The following is a 15,515-nucleotide window of genomic DNA, read 5'->3' as shown; positions in this document are numbered from 1 at the left end:
ATAACCTAAAATAGCTTTTTTTGCAAACCACCTCTGTCTCCAAACTCCTACATTAACTTGATTTAAATACGATAAATACTTTTCATATATTAAACATAATATAGTAATATCCCCCCCCTTTTTTTACAGTAATATCCTTTTAAAAGTTTAGTGAACAGTCGGTAGTAAATATTTTTACCTTCACTTCCAGATGAGTCCTGGATATCAGGTTCTGGGGAGGAATAGCCTTTTGCCACTTTCTTCTGTTGCCTGGTTGGCTTATGTTTCATTTTTGGGACACTAACCTGAAAAAGAACCCATGCTATGTGAATTTGCAATGAATTTTTAAATTAAAGATCAATGTTGTGTAACTGTCAAACTATCTATTCATGGGTGCAGTACACTGAAATAAAAACAGAGATGAAATAGTGTAATTAAAACTTAAGAAGATGTGATACACTTAGACAATCAAATTATTAAATTAAAACAAAAAACATTAATTTGGCACAAACAACAAAAAAAAATTTAAAAAATATGCAATGAAGAGTTTCTCTTCACTCCTGAACTCTATCAACAAAAATACTTACTATTACTCTGTCTATCCTTTAAGAGACATTTCTATACACAAAAAAATATGAATATAGGCTCCCCCCCATACTTCTAACTGCATCAATCAATATCTCTAGTTCAATGTCAAATAAAAGTGTTCTTTTTCAATTGTATTTATCTTGTTCTCAACATTAGAAACATTCCCTTGAATAATGCTGGGTTTCCCATAAAATTATTCACTTACTTTTAATAATACTGGATAATGTAGAAGGCATCTTTTTTTTTTTTTTTTAAGTTTTATTTGAGTGAGACAGTGTATGCGTTAGCAAGCACAAGCAGGGGGAGGGGCAGTGGGAGAGAGAGAAGCAGACTTCCACTGAGGAGGGAGCCTGACATAGGACTCAATCCCAGAACTCTGAGATCATGACCTAAGATGAAGACAGATACTTAACCAACTAAGCCACCCCGGTGCTCCATTGCAGAGCATGATTTAAACTTTCAGAGAGTAACATGAAAACAAAACAAAAAATTAACAAAAAAAAACCTTATAGAAAGTATTTGAATGCATGCACAAGATTCAGAAGTATATCAAATGATCAACTAAGACTAAATTTTTCTTAAAATAATGTACTTTAGACTCTATTAATAGGCTTACAATTTTGGAGGTCAATCCTAAGGTTAAAAACTCAAATTCAAGAGAAGAAACTAGAATCAAAAGGGTAAGGTAATTTATTTGTTTAGAAAAACTGGGAACCAGTTATCATAACTCCTAGATTCTATTCATACTATTTTAAATAGGAATTATCCATCAATTATCTATTCTTTTGCAAAATCTTATTCAAAAGACTGAAATTCAAATAAAATTTCTATAATTTTATTACAGAAAATAAGCAATGAGCAGACAGGTTCTAGATTCAGCTTAAACTATGCCCTACTTCAAGTCATAGGGACTGAACATTATAGGATTAGAATCCAAATCCACATTCTTAGAGTAGTTCAAACTGGAAACTGATAAAGACTGGTGAGAAGTATTTAAAATGACAAAGGGTGGGGCGCCTGGGTGGCTCAGTGGGTTAAGCCGCTGCCTTCGGCTCAGGTCATGATCTCAGAGTCCTGGGATCGAGTCCCGCATCGGGCTCTCTGCTCAGCGGAGAGCCTGCTTCCCTCTCTCTCTCTCTGCCTGCCTCTCCATCTACTTGTGATTTCTCTCTGTCAAATAAATAAATAAAATATTTAAAAAAAAAAAAAAAAGAAATAAAATGACAAAGGGAGTCAGCAATTGATCTCTCAGTAAATGCCACCTTTAGGAGGAAATACGGATGCCCTGTCTCTATCATGTTAACATTGTTAAAGAAAGAAAAAAAAATTTTTAATGTTTTAAAATTTATTTTTTTAAAAATTCATTATTAAGAGAGGGAGGGAAGGACGGAGATTGGGGAGAGAGAGGAGAAAGAGAGAGAGAAATCTTAGGAAGGCTCCATGCCTAGCATGGTGTCCGATTCAGGGCTTGATCTCACAACCCTGAGATCATGACTTGAGCCAAAATCAAGAGTCAAATGCTTAAATGACTAAGCCACCCAGGCACCCCTAAAATGTTTTACAATTTCTAAATAGTGATACCATGTATGTGTACAGATATACATATATATATAATAAATTTTTCCATCTTAGTCACTTTTAAGTGTACAATTCAGTAATATTAAGTAGATTCACAGTATTGTGCAAATGTCACAGCTACTTCTAAAACATTTTCATTATCTCAAAGAGAGACTAATAATTAAGCAAGAACTTCCCATTCTCTCTTCCCCTCAGTCCAGTAGCCTCTTTTTCACTTTAGTTATTCTATTTTTGAGCTTCAGAATTTGGTCCTTTGTATAATTTCTTTTTATTGACATTCTAATTTTGTTTATGCATCTTTTTCTTGGTTTTCTTTAGTTCTTTGTTCTTGTTCCCATTTAACTCTGTGGGCACATTTGAGACAACTGTTCTAAAAACTCTGTCTGCTGAGCCTGATGTCTGGATTTCAACAGGGATAGTTTCTGTCAATTTATTCTGTTCCTTTTAATGGGTCATGCTTTCATGCTTCTTTGTATGCCTTGTTATTTTTTATGGAAAACCAGAATCTGATTGTTATAATGTAGTAATTCAGGAAATCATATTCTCCACCTTCCCCAGGGCTTGCTCTCTTCTGGACTGATGAAAGCTACAGTACCCCATTTGTTCAGTAAAGTCTCTAAATTGTTTTGCGAAGACTGTATTCCTTCTTCATGGTTACTGAAATCTCTGTTCCTTAGCTTGTGTTCAGCTAGCATTTTGACAGAAGCTTCCTTGAACACCAGTAGCTAAACAAACAAAAACAAAAACAACCACACAAAACAAAACAAAACAACTCTCCTAGCCTTAGCAGACTGGCTCTGTGTAACGGCTCTCTTTCAACACTAAGTCAGGCTTGCACATGTCTTTTTTGAGCAAAAGCATTTTGCCTTGGACATTTCCATGGTTTTCTAAAATCCCTGATTCCCTAATTTCCCAAAGATTCTTTCCCTAGCTTTTGTTTCTGGCCTTCTGGCCTTCCACAGTCTATTATTTTGTTTCAGTGGTAATCTTTTGCCCTAGGATTGCGCAGGCTTTCAGTATGGCTCACAGCAATTCCAAGCAATGCCTGCAGCCTTCGTGCTGGAGCTCTGAGTTAGTGACAACAAGGCATCCTTCAGGTAGCTGCCAGAGAGATTACAACAGACAAACAAAATTTGTGAATAAGGTCTGCTCTGCTCCCTCTGGAACCACGTCTCACATTGGGAATCTGGGGACCCTTCAAGACTACCAAGGCACCCATGAGGAGTTAGGGTAAGGATAAATAAAAATGCCATAAAGCTTTCCTATGGCTTTGAGGTCACCTCTGTCTTGATTTAGCATTCACTTTGTTGCTGCAAACTTCTGACTATTTTCCATAGTTTTGGAAAATTTGGTTCTGATCATTTTTGCTTGCTTTTTTGTTTCTTTGAAGGGACAAGGGCTTGGAGCCGCCTACTCTGCCATTTTGCTGACCCCAAATTTTAAATTTTGAAGCCAAGTTTTAAACATTGGTGGCCAAAGATACTAAGGGTTTTAAAAATTTGTGTACCAATGTGTGCCTGGGTGGCACACTTGGTTAAGAGTCCAACTCCTCGTTTTGGCTCAGGTTGTGATCAAGCCTTGAGTCAGGTACCATGCTCAGGGAGGAATCTCTCTCCCTCTGCCTTGCTCATTTTCTTTTTCTAAAACAAACAAACAAACAAACAAACAAACAAATCTTTAAAAGAAAAATTTGCATGCCTAGCAGGTCTTGTTATTTTATTACATACCATTGGAGTGCGGTGTTTTACTTTGGTCTGGATAACACCATCTTTTTCAAACTGTATCATATCATTAAGTGGATCCCATGGTCTAGTACTGAAAAAATGAAAAAAAAAATTCCCACTTGTTTAATAACTGAACAAAACACTCAAATACTTTGCCAAAAATGTATTCTATAAATAGATTTACATTAGCAATTATGAACCTAGCTTTAAGATTAAGATTTGTCATATCTAATCTTCTCATCCTCAGCTTATTTTGTAGACTACTTTCATGGGGTCAAATTTATAATGAATGGAACATCAAGTTTAAAAATCTCATACTAATTTATATATGTGGCTTAATGAAAAACTACTTCAACTAACAGTAAAAATTACAGAAATAAAGGCAAAAAACTATGTTGGTTATTGTTTGTAATATACTCTTTTTAATTACTTACTCTGCAAATTTGTAATGCCACTCCCCTGTGAGTGAATCAAGCTCAAATAACTTGCATATCCATTCTTCACTTTTTGTTTTCCGATCTCTGGCAGCTTGTCTTTGAGCTTCTTCTAAAACATACTTCTCCTGAGTAGCTTCCGTTTGGTCTTTAGCATTTATGGCTCGAGTTACCCGCTGCCAGAGTCTAAATCGTTTGCAAAAACAGCAATAAAGAGCAAGAGAAAAATCAAATCTACATAGAATAGGCTTGAATCCCCTTGAGAAAAAATGGTACCCATGTGGGTTTGGGGCTTTGAAAAAGCTTATGCTCACAGGCATCAAAATGTGTCAAGAGATAAAAAGTGGTGCCTTGAGTAGAGAGATCACAGTGGAGACTAATTTTTTTTCTCACCAGGAGAGAAATATTACCTGGGTTCTTAAACATATGGCAATGAATGGTGCTGATCCAAGATGATAAGAATACAATGAAGCCTGGAGAATCTATATTTTTAAGCTCCCTGGATGATTCTTATCACTGTTTAAGACTCACTGGCTTCAAAGATCCAATACTGTAATGCATGCTTCTCAACCTTGGATGCACGAATCATCAGGAACTTTTAGAATCAAAACCTTGGGGGTAGGCCCAAGTATTGGTTTTTAAAACGTTTTCCAGGTGATTTTGATGTGTAGCCAGTGTTGAGAACCAATGATATAATGGAAAAGACTGAGGTGAAATCTTTTTCCCTACTAAAATTTAGTTTAGTTTTTTTTAAAGGTTAGTTTTTTTTATCAAATAAAAATATACTATCTATATTCCATCTACCTAGGAAGACAGCATGTTGTGACTGAAAGAACACAGGCTTTGGAATCAGAGTTGGGATGAATTCTTGGCTGGTGAACTAAAAGTTACTTATCCCAAGACTCATTTCCTCATCTTTAAAATATGTTAAATTAAATTCACACCTCAAAAATTGCTGTATGCCTTGGCAAAGCTTTACTCTTGATAGAGAGCATCATGTGGTTATAGCTGAAACAATTTTTAGAACAGGTACATACATATTCTTCCATTTTTGACAACCTCAATTTTGAATGTAGAAGGAAAGTACACAGACATGAATCCTCATGACAATGAGGTATGAGAATGATATGCATATGAAAACATGTAGTGAGAGTTAAATTGTGTAATGTATATAAAGTACCTGGTAGAGTGTCTCTTACATAGAAAACTTCTAACACAAAGAAATATACAATAAGAATAGAACTGGGCAATACTTAAACAATATTTTTGGTTCAAAAGTATAAGAGATCAACAAGAATTTCACAACTTAAGAACAGAAACTATACTGGTAATTATTACCCAACTAATGTAAGTCCTCTAGAAGCCTGCATATCCTGTGACATAATTCTTTTATTTTGAAAACCAAGAATAATTAGTCCCATGATTTTATACAAAGAGAACATAAGTATATTATTTTTGTTTTTAATAGGTCCTGGGGCAGGTAAGAAGAGAAAGGAAAAAATGGGAAGCTTTAGTTTAGAACTGCAGAAAACCAGTATGATTTGTGTATTTATTTGACATTCACATATATTAAAAAAAAAAAAGTCCTAACACATCCCAAAAATGTTAAATTACTTTGCTGAATTAAAATGTGACTGAAAACTGACAGAGAAAAGTGTCCATACTATTGAGGGACTAAAAAACACTCTTTAATAATATTCATGACATTAGCTGACAAATGGTATACTTACTTCTCTGATTCAAAATCTCCCTGCTCTTCAAATTTTACAGTGTGCCTTATTAATCTCCACTGCTTAATGTCTGGTGTTGGATTCCAGAAAACCTCTGAATTATCAGTCTTTTTGTCATTAATAAAAACTTCGCTATCCTACATTTAAAGAAATTAAAAATTAATGTAGAGAATTTTCATTATTTGAAAAGGATTATTTATCTTGTATAACAATATAATAATACTTTCTTCCTGATGTAATCCCACAGTTTAACACATTTTTAAAACAAACACAACTAGCACTTTTCTAAAGGTCCCAAATCTCGTCATTTTATAAAATCATTAAATATGTAATACTAGTCATTAAAAAAATTTCAACACACAAAAAGTTCATGAGATTTCACAAGTTTTACTTAATAAACAAATTTCAAACAATTACTTGAAAAACCTCAACAACCATTTCAGAACTGTCAAAGTAGAGCACAATATTTGCTAGAACTACAACGAGATGCTGTTGACTATCTATGTACTCAATATATACAAAAACCTCAACAAGCTTTTCTTAGCATTAAAAATTTTAGCACAATCTTAGAAATTTCATTTCTTTAAAAATATATTTTTATCTTTTTTCCAAATGATTTTTGGGTAGAAGTAAATTTTTAAAATTACAGAGCATATGTGGCCTCTTAATTGAGTCTCTAGATTCAATTTCATTTTCTCATCATACTTCTCATCATTTTCTGCTTATTACAATGTGGAAAATAGCATATACTCCGTGTTCACAGAGACTGCATCTAGCCAGTACCATGATATATCCTTCTCACTCATTTAAGCTCCTCTTAACAAAATTACATAAATGTGAATTTACGTCAGTAGAGAAAGAAAGAAAAACCATTGCTCTCAAATACCACTGTATCCTTTCCATGTTCCTCAAAAGGAAATGTAACTCTAACTGGAAATGCCTCTTTCTTCAAGGTGAGAGGCAGTATACTGCTCTGAGTAGAAGCACAGCCCTGGAGCCAGAGAGCATGGGCTGGAATATTGCTCCATCATTTTGAGCAAATTAAACTCTCTGTGCCTCAGTGTCCTCCTCTGTAAAACAGAGACAGTTAACAGAACCCACCTCATACAATTATTTAGTATTAAATGAATTAATAAGAGTAACATTTTTAGTGCAGTACATTTTAAGTGGCAAGTGTTAGCTATTTTTATTGAATTAAAGTTTTGGAAAGATAAAGTATTACATGAAACTAAATACTGTTGATAACAGTTCAATACCAAAATATTTGTTAAGCTGAAGCTTATGTTGAAGAGTGATGATGTTTTTAGTAATGGAATAAGTGAACTTATAAAATGTGATTTTTATTTTTTTTCACAGAATAAAATTCTTTTTCTAAAGCTGAAATACAAAAATACTTACCCAATGGCCTTCCAAAGTAGCTAGGACTTCTTTTCCCAATTTAAGTTTCCCTGATATTTGATTAACACAGTCACTACTGCCTAGAAATGGCTTTTAAAAGAGAAAAATATTAAGAAATATTTTGCTTTTAACATATTTATATATAATGTAGACAAAAAAGAATGAAAGATGTAATTGTATAGTTAGAGTGCTACTGAAGGCAAAAAGGGAGAAATTTTAGTTAGAAATGTTCCATGAAAAGAAACTGGAATTTGTGGGGGGAAAAAGGTAAAAACACAGTGTATGAAGTCCAAATAAACGTAGTGAGAAAGATCACAAATGAGGACTCATGCCCCCTTTGCTCTCTTCTGACTCAACTCTGGTTCATCAATGTTGTAGTCTATTTAAATAATAGTCAGTGGACTTGTCTAATAAACAATTCATCTATTAGAATAGCCCTTCCTTCAAAACAACAATAAAATAATAATTAACCAAAAAATCCTCTAAAAATCAAATTAGAAGAAATACACTTTGAGTTATTATATTGCCTTACTGATGTCTCTCATCAGTAACAAAATTTTGATGTTCCAATCTAGCCCTTAAAGGTGTCAGAAATTACTTAAGACATCTTTAGTCATTATTTTCAGACATCATTATCAGCATACAAGCAAAAAATCTGCTAAGATTAAAAAAAAAGGGCACTGCACCAAATAATACTGAAGAGACACTTTTTATCAGAACAAAGCTGCTGATTAGTCACTGGATCAGTTGGATATCAAAATAGAAGAAATTTAGTAACAAATAATAAACAGTTCATAGAAATATTCTTATCTGAACATATGTATTGTCCTAAATCAACAACTGCCACAATGAAAAGGTCTTAAATTTCCCTTCCACTTAGAGGCAGACAAAATCTTCAAAATACAACCATCTTCCCATTGAGAAGTGGGGTCTACATCCTTTCCCCTTGAATTTGGGTGGGTTTAGAACTCTTCAATTAACAGAAAATGGTGGAAGTGATATAATTTGATTTTTCTGCAACCAGGTCATGGATGGCAATGCAGTTTCTACCTCGCTCACAAGAACACCTGCACTTGGAACCATGAGCTCCCAAGTAAGAAGCCTGACTACCCTGAAGCCACTGTGCTGTAAGGAAGCCAAGCCACATGGAAGGGCCATACATACAGGTGTTAAGATCAGCAGTCCTAGTCTTTAAGTTGCCTCTAACCCATTCACAGGACATGTAAGTGATGAGTCTTCAGATAATCTCAGCCCCAGCTGTTGAGTCACTCACAACCTGCAAGTCTTCCTGAGGCCCCAAACATTATGTGGCAGAGATAAGCCATCCCCAATATGCTCTGTCCAAGTTCCTTCCTGATAGGCTCCCTACTGATAATACCCCTACAGATCAGAGCAAGGTTGTTTTTAAGGTTGTGAGTCTGAGTAAATTGTTAGGCAAAAATAGTAACCAATACAATACAACTCTTTGTGTATATAACTTTAGCTCAAGTTGATACCTACTTTGTGGTATCTGTAAAGAAATGCTTTAATTTACTGAGAAATTTCTATCCATTCACTTCATATACCTCACCTCTCATAAAATACCAATAGTTTTATTAATTAAAATTAATAAATAAAAAATGAAGACCTTCTGTTGATTTGGATCTGCCAAAGCTGCCCTCTGATGAATTTTGGTTCTTAAATTTATTTTTTAAGGAGTTAAACTGTGCTCTTTGTTCAGTATCTATAGCACAGATCCTCTTTAATTAGGTGACACCTTCTATCTGTACTAACCTTTAGTTTGAATTCAAGTATTGCACTGTATCCAGTTTTTTGACATGTAATATTGACTATGCCACCAAGCTCCAATGTCATTGTGCCATAAAGAATTCCTAAAGAAAACAAAATAAAAAAATTTTGACAAAAGGTTAAAGAGAGATGCTGGCTAATAATAACAAGCAAAACTTTACAATCTATTCTCCTTCTAGGAGAAACCCGTAATTCAAGGGTATTTTGTCCCACCCCATAACAACCTGTCACATACACAGAGTTGTTTCTGTAGGACTTAAATAGGTAACAGAGGATACAATTATTTGCAGATTCCACTCCATTTGTAGATCCAATTATTTGCAAATTCAAATTCTCACTAAAACATGTTAGCAATTCCAAAATAAATACTCACAGCACTTTTGTAGTCCTTCATAAATATGCAGAGTCGTGAAAAATTAGAGTGGTCCTATGTGCAAATTGCCAGCTGAGGCTGAACAAGGTTAACAGTGCCTTCTGGTTTCATCCCTCATTTGGTAAACAAGTGCCTTTTCTGCGGTATTTTTAGGAGCCACATTCTTCACAGTTTGGTGATTTTTGTTGGTAATTTTACAGTTTAAAATGACCTCCAAATATAGTGCTAAAATGCTGTCTAGCATTCCTAAGCATAGAAGGTTATAATGTACCTTATGGAGAAAATGTGTGTCAAAGCTTGGTTCGGGCATGAGTTAGAGTGCTGTTTGGCTGTTAGTTTAATGTTACTGAGTCAATGATATACAATAAGGTGTCTTTAAATAGAAACAAGGTTAGATATTGATTGATGAAGAGATGACTCAAAGTAACCCTAATTTTTTGTTTGCCCTAGGGGCAATGGTTTAATATTCATTAAAATGTGTTTGTGGTGACTTTACCCAACATAAGTACTGCTAATCACAAGAATTAACTATAGAAGTAAGACAAACATGTAAAAAAAAAAAAATCCCTCAAGATAGGTTCTGTGGCTAAAAAAGTTGAGAAAATTCATTTAACTTTGTTAAAGTTTAAGAGTGTGTATGTGCATGACTTGTTCTTGGACTAAACTGTTAAGGGAGCTTTTAATATGCAAATGAATAATGTTAATTTCCAAGAAGGAACAGACTATAGGATGTGTCTCATACTTACCTGGTTATGGAACTCACTTTGTTTTTGTTTTGTTTGTTTTTAAATTTAATTTCTTTTCAATGTAACAGAATTCATTGTTACACCCAGTGCTCCATGCAATACATGCCCTCCATAATTAATACCTAGCACCAGGCTCCCCCAACCTCCCACCCCCTGCCCCTTCAAAACCCTCAGGTTGTTTTTCAGAGTTCATAGTCTCTCATGGTTCATCTCCCCTTCCAGTTTCCCTCAACTCCCTTCTCCTCTCCATCTCCCTATGTCCACCATGTTATTTGTTATGCTCCACAAGTAAGTGAAACCATATGATAATTGACTCTCTCTGCTTGACTTATTTCACTCAGCATAATCTCTTCCAGTCCCGTATGGAACTCACTTTGTAAAACAATTTGTGAAATTAATGATTTGAGGAGAACATCATAGAAAATACACAAGGGTAAAAAACAATAATTATTTCCTATGCTCATCCACGAGGGGTTATATTCTAAATGATAAAAGATTTTAAAATACACTTATCAATTTAGTTCATAATTTCAGATATTTCACTTCATGCCTATTTCAAGAACCACACATGAAGCTCTAAGAATTATCTAGCCTGAGGCCACAAGGTGGCCACTCTTTTACTTCAAATAGGGTAAGTCCATGTTACAGTGGATGGGAGTAAACAAGCCTGGAGTTGAGTCTCAGCATTCTCACTGGTTTGGCCTTAGATAAGATACTTAACTCTCTCAGTTTCTACATCTGTGAAATGAGGCCACATTAAGTAATCCATGTTTTCATGAATCTGTTCCTAAAAGAGGATAATCATTACTCAAAAAAGTTATTTTTCAAAAATGGTTTGCAGGGAAGCCTGGATGGCTTAGATGGCTAAGTGTCTGCCTTTGGCTTAGGTCATGATCCCAGAGTCCTGGGCTCAAAGCCCGCATCAGGCTCTTCTCCCCCACCTCTGCCTGCCACTCTCCCAGTTTGTGCTCATGCTCTCTCTGACAAATAAGTAAAATCTTAAAAAAAAAAAAAAAAAAAGTGGGTTGCAAAGGATTATACAGATAATGACCAAACTGAGTGTTGAAGCTGATGCCATTCAGCTTAATAGTGTAGGTCACAGAGATCTTGACTGCAACATTCTAGCTGTTTGATCTCAGGCAAATTAACCTCTGATATGCCTCAATTTCCACATTCATAAAAGAGACAATATTACCTACTTTATAGGGCTGCTGAAATGATTAAATGAGTTTGTAAATGTAAGGTGCACAGAACGGCTGGGTCCCTGGTCTGTCGTAAATGATAGTATCTTTATCTGTGTCTTGAATAATGGGGAAAAGTATAATACATTAGTTTTTAAGAAATTGCCAAGTGGGGCGCCTGGGTGGCTCAGTGGGTTAAGCCGCTGCCTTCAGCTCAGGTCAGGATCTCAGGGTCCTGGGATAGAGTCCCGTGGTGGGCTCTCTGCTCAGCAGGGAGCCTGCTTCCTCCTCTCTCTCTGCCTGCCTCTCTGCTTACTTGTGATCTCTCTCTGTCAAATAAATAAATAAAATCTTAAAAAAAAAAAAAAAGAAAGAAATTGCCAAGTGAAGATAAGAAAATTTTTTAAAGGAGTTAGCATACTGAAAAGAAGCAAATTAACATTTTAAAAAGAGGTGGAGGTGCAAGAAAACGAAAATCATTTTTAGTAAGATTCTGAAATAACAGGCAGTTTCATCAAATTTTAAAACGGGTACATTAGGTAAATGGAATTCCACTATTATAACTCAGTCTTTTCCAACCAAAATATGTGTCATAGAAGTCTGTTGTAGGTGAATTCACCACAGAAATATTCGGTAGACGACAGCAATAATCTTAAATATCTATAAACCAAGGACATTTTGATCAATCACAAAACACAACAAATTACAGCCATATACTTTACTTAAAAAAGGTTTATAGAGTATATAACTCAAATATGGAAACCACTTACCTTTACAATGAGCATATGGCATTGTCATGACATAATCTTCACCTCTATTCAAGAAAGTTAATCGTGCTTCTCCTTCTAATATTGCAGATAATGAGTTTCCTAGAATAAATATCATGTATTAAATTTCATAAAACTAATGCAACTAATTAAAAATAAACAAAATATATTTAGGACATTTACCATACATCTACAGTGGACGGTCTTAAAAATGTCTCAATCTCAGGGTGCCCAAATGTGTATTTGTTATCTTATATCCAAAACATATGTGATCCACATTCCTAGTCTTACAAAATGAGTACTTTTAAAAGGTACAGTTATATGCTTATTATGTTATGTTACTTTATATGAGGCTCTTAAAAATCTTAAACACATAGAACATACAATAAACAAAACACTGTTTCATGGTATGGCTTAATAACATATCTGTGTTTGAATAAAAACATTATTTCTTACCTGTATATTACATTGTTAAGTCCCAAGCTTTCAGTACTTAAAACTGACATAATAATATTACAGATAATTTGAAAAAAGAAAACATAAGCATAACCCATCAAAATGCAATTATTGATAAAATTCCATGGTATTATCTTCTAGCTTTTCTCCCATGTTTATTTTTCTTCCCCCATCATCAGTTTTATTGAGGCAAAATTTATATATAATATGTGACCTACTCTGATATTTCATTAGTCTTGGCAATTGTATATAGTCATGCAACCATCATCACACAATTATGATAGAGAACTTTGCCATCACCCCAAAAAGCTCCCCCTTGCTTCTCAGTAGTCAATCCTTTCTTCCAGTCCCAGGAAACCAATGGTTTGGTTTTTGTCACTGTAGTTTTACCTATTCTAGAATTTATACAGATGGTATCATAGAATATGCAGTTTATTGTGTTTGACTTCTTTTACACAGCAAAATGTTTTTCACATTCATCCATGTTGTTGTATCAACATTTCATACCACTGTAACAATTTTCAAAATCTAATATATGAACACAGTGTAACTATGTTCTTAAATCTTTAATTTTCCTCAGCAATGCTTCGTAGTTTTTCCGTGTTTACAAGTTTTACACATTTTTTATTTCTAAATATTTTATTTTTCCACATACTATTGTAATTGAAGATATTTTTTAAACTTCATTCTGTGTTCATTTTTAATATATAGAAATACAACTGGCTTTTGTATTTTGACCTTGTATCCACCAACCTTATTAAATTCATTTATCAGTTCTAGTAATTTTTTGTATATTCCTGAGGCTGCGTTGGCTATGACTTCTAATACAATTTTGTACAGAAGTAGTGAGAGTGAACATTTTTGCCTTGTACCTGATCTTAACTAAAAATTACTTAGTTTTCACCTTAAGAGTATGAAATTGGCTATATATTTTTCACAGATATCTTTAATCCTAGTTTGTTGAGGGCTTTTATCATAAATGAGTGTTGAAAGTTGTCAAAAGCTTTTTCTGCATTTTAAAAAATGATATGGTTTTCCTTCATTCAATTAATATGAACTACACTGATTTTCAATGTTATACCAACATTGTACCTCCAAGAGAAACTCCCCTTGATAATCTGATCATGATACATATCTTTTTAACATATCCTTTTACATGTGTGTGTACCTCCCTTTATATATACTGATTTGTTACTAATTTGGTAAAGATTTTTACATATACATTCATGAGAGACGATGATCTATAGTTTCTTTGTACTATATGGTCTTGGGATTAGGATATAATGAGTTGAGAAATGTTTCTTTTTTCTGTAAAATGTTCAGTGGTTTTGTTTTTTGGAGTTTTTTTGGTATTATTTTTCTTTAAATATCTAGAAGAACTTAAGACATCTGAAATTGGAGTCTATGTTTGTTTTCTTTTTTTATTTTATTTTTTTCAAGATTTTTATTTATTTACTGGATAGAGAGACACAGTGAGAGAGGCAATACAAGCAGGGGGAATGGGAGAGGGAAAAGCAGGCTTCCTGCCAAGCAGGGAGCCCTATGCAGGGCTCGATCCCAGGACACTGGGATCATGACCTGAGCCGAATGAAGGCAGACGCCCAATGACTACGCCAGCCAGGTGCCCTCTGTTTTGTTTTTTTAAATACTACCTTCCAGAAAAGGGTGCAAACTGAGACAAGGAGAACTCACCATAGAACTTAGACTTAGCCAGGATACTACCACTAAGGCAAAATCCATCCTTTCGGTTACTAACATAAAAGGCAGATATCGGTGGATGATGGGACACCTATTGAACACAGGAAAAAATGTAAATATAATAACATAAGCATATTATTGTGTTATTATCAAAAGCTTAAAAGTATACTCTAATAAGAAGCAGTATTTGTTAAGTGGTAAAATTAAACGTTGGTGACTACAGTAACCAGCCTCCAAGGTATCTCCCAAGGAAACTACTTCGTGGTATTCACACCATTAGGTGGACTCCTTTTACACTGTACCAAAGTTACTTTGTGTAAAAGTGACATACGTCACTTCTGAAATTAAGTTATAATACACGATCCATTTGGTCTCTCGCTCTCTCAGATTATTAGCTCTGAGAAGCCAGCTTCCATGTTGTGAACAATCCCATGGAGAAACCTATGTGGAAAGGAACTGAATGTTCTTGTTAAAAGACATGTGATGAGCTTGGAAGTGAAATCTTCCAACTCAGGTAAGTCTTCAGATAATTACGAAGCTGGCTGACACCTTCACTGCACTCTCATGAGAGACCCTGAGCCAGAACTATCCAGTTAAGCAGCTCTCAGATTCCTAAACTTCATTATAGAAGCTAATAAATGTTTGTTGTTTTAAGCCATTAAGTTTTGGCAGTCATTGATTATATAAGCAATGGATAACTAATATAGTGGCTCCTCTTCAAAGGGATTACAAAATAGGCAACAGGAAACAAAAGCTTTGACAAATATGTTACTTTAGTAATCTAAGACACACACATACATCCCCCTTATGTTTTCTGAAATTAGTCAAAGCTAAAGTCAAACTCTTCTCAAGCTTCTCAATTTAGTGAGGAATTATAGTAAAATAAAATGCAAGGTGATATAACAATTTTTATAAAATTAATACACAGATAAAATGTCTCCACTTGAGAGGTATATCAAAATCTCTAGGGAAGAGGAAGGTTTTTCATATGACACATAATCCTCATCCTTCTTACACTCTAGGTGAGAATAATTACAGTAAGGAGTCATTGTTATTGAGAAAAAAATGTGGTATT

The 15,515-nt window shown here is 34.4% G+C and overlaps 1 protein-coding gene across 9 annotated transcripts in view; it reads right to left on the bottom strand.

The window, feature by feature from the left end:
* OSBPL8 (oxysterol binding protein like 8) overlaps window positions 1-15,515 on the bottom strand; it is a 154,415-nt gene that overhangs the window by 7,153 nt on the left and 131,747 nt on the right. For all 9 annotated transcript variants that reach the window (XM_059402420.1, XM_059402424.1, XM_059402426.1 and 6 more), the window contains 8 exons: window positions 14,435-14,531; window positions 12,290-12,388; window positions 9,205-9,302; window positions 7,432-7,521; window positions 6,034-6,170; window positions 4,304-4,489; window positions 3,873-3,960; window positions 179-284 (listed from right to left, as the gene is read on the bottom strand). In XM_059402420.1, the coding sequence (XP_059258403.1) occupies window positions 179-284; window positions 3,873-3,960; window positions 4,304-4,489; window positions 6,034-6,170; window positions 7,432-7,521; window positions 9,205-9,302; window positions 12,290-12,388; window positions 14,435-14,531 (901 nt within the window). The remainder of the gene's footprint in view (window positions 1-178; window positions 285-3,872; window positions 3,961-4,303; window positions 4,490-6,033; window positions 6,171-7,431; window positions 7,522-9,204; window positions 9,303-12,289; window positions 12,389-14,434; window positions 14,532-15,515) is intronic.

The sequence above is a fragment of the Mustela nigripes genome, chromosome 6, assembly GCF_022355385.1.
Source record: "Mustela nigripes isolate SB6536 chromosome 6, MUSNIG.SB6536, whole genome shotgun sequence".
Lineage (NCBI taxonomy): Eukaryota > Metazoa > Chordata > Mammalia > Carnivora > Mustelidae > Mustela > Mustela nigripes.
The sequence above is the reverse complement of the archived record's forward strand: the minus strand, read 5'-3'. Positions and strand labels throughout refer to the sequence as shown.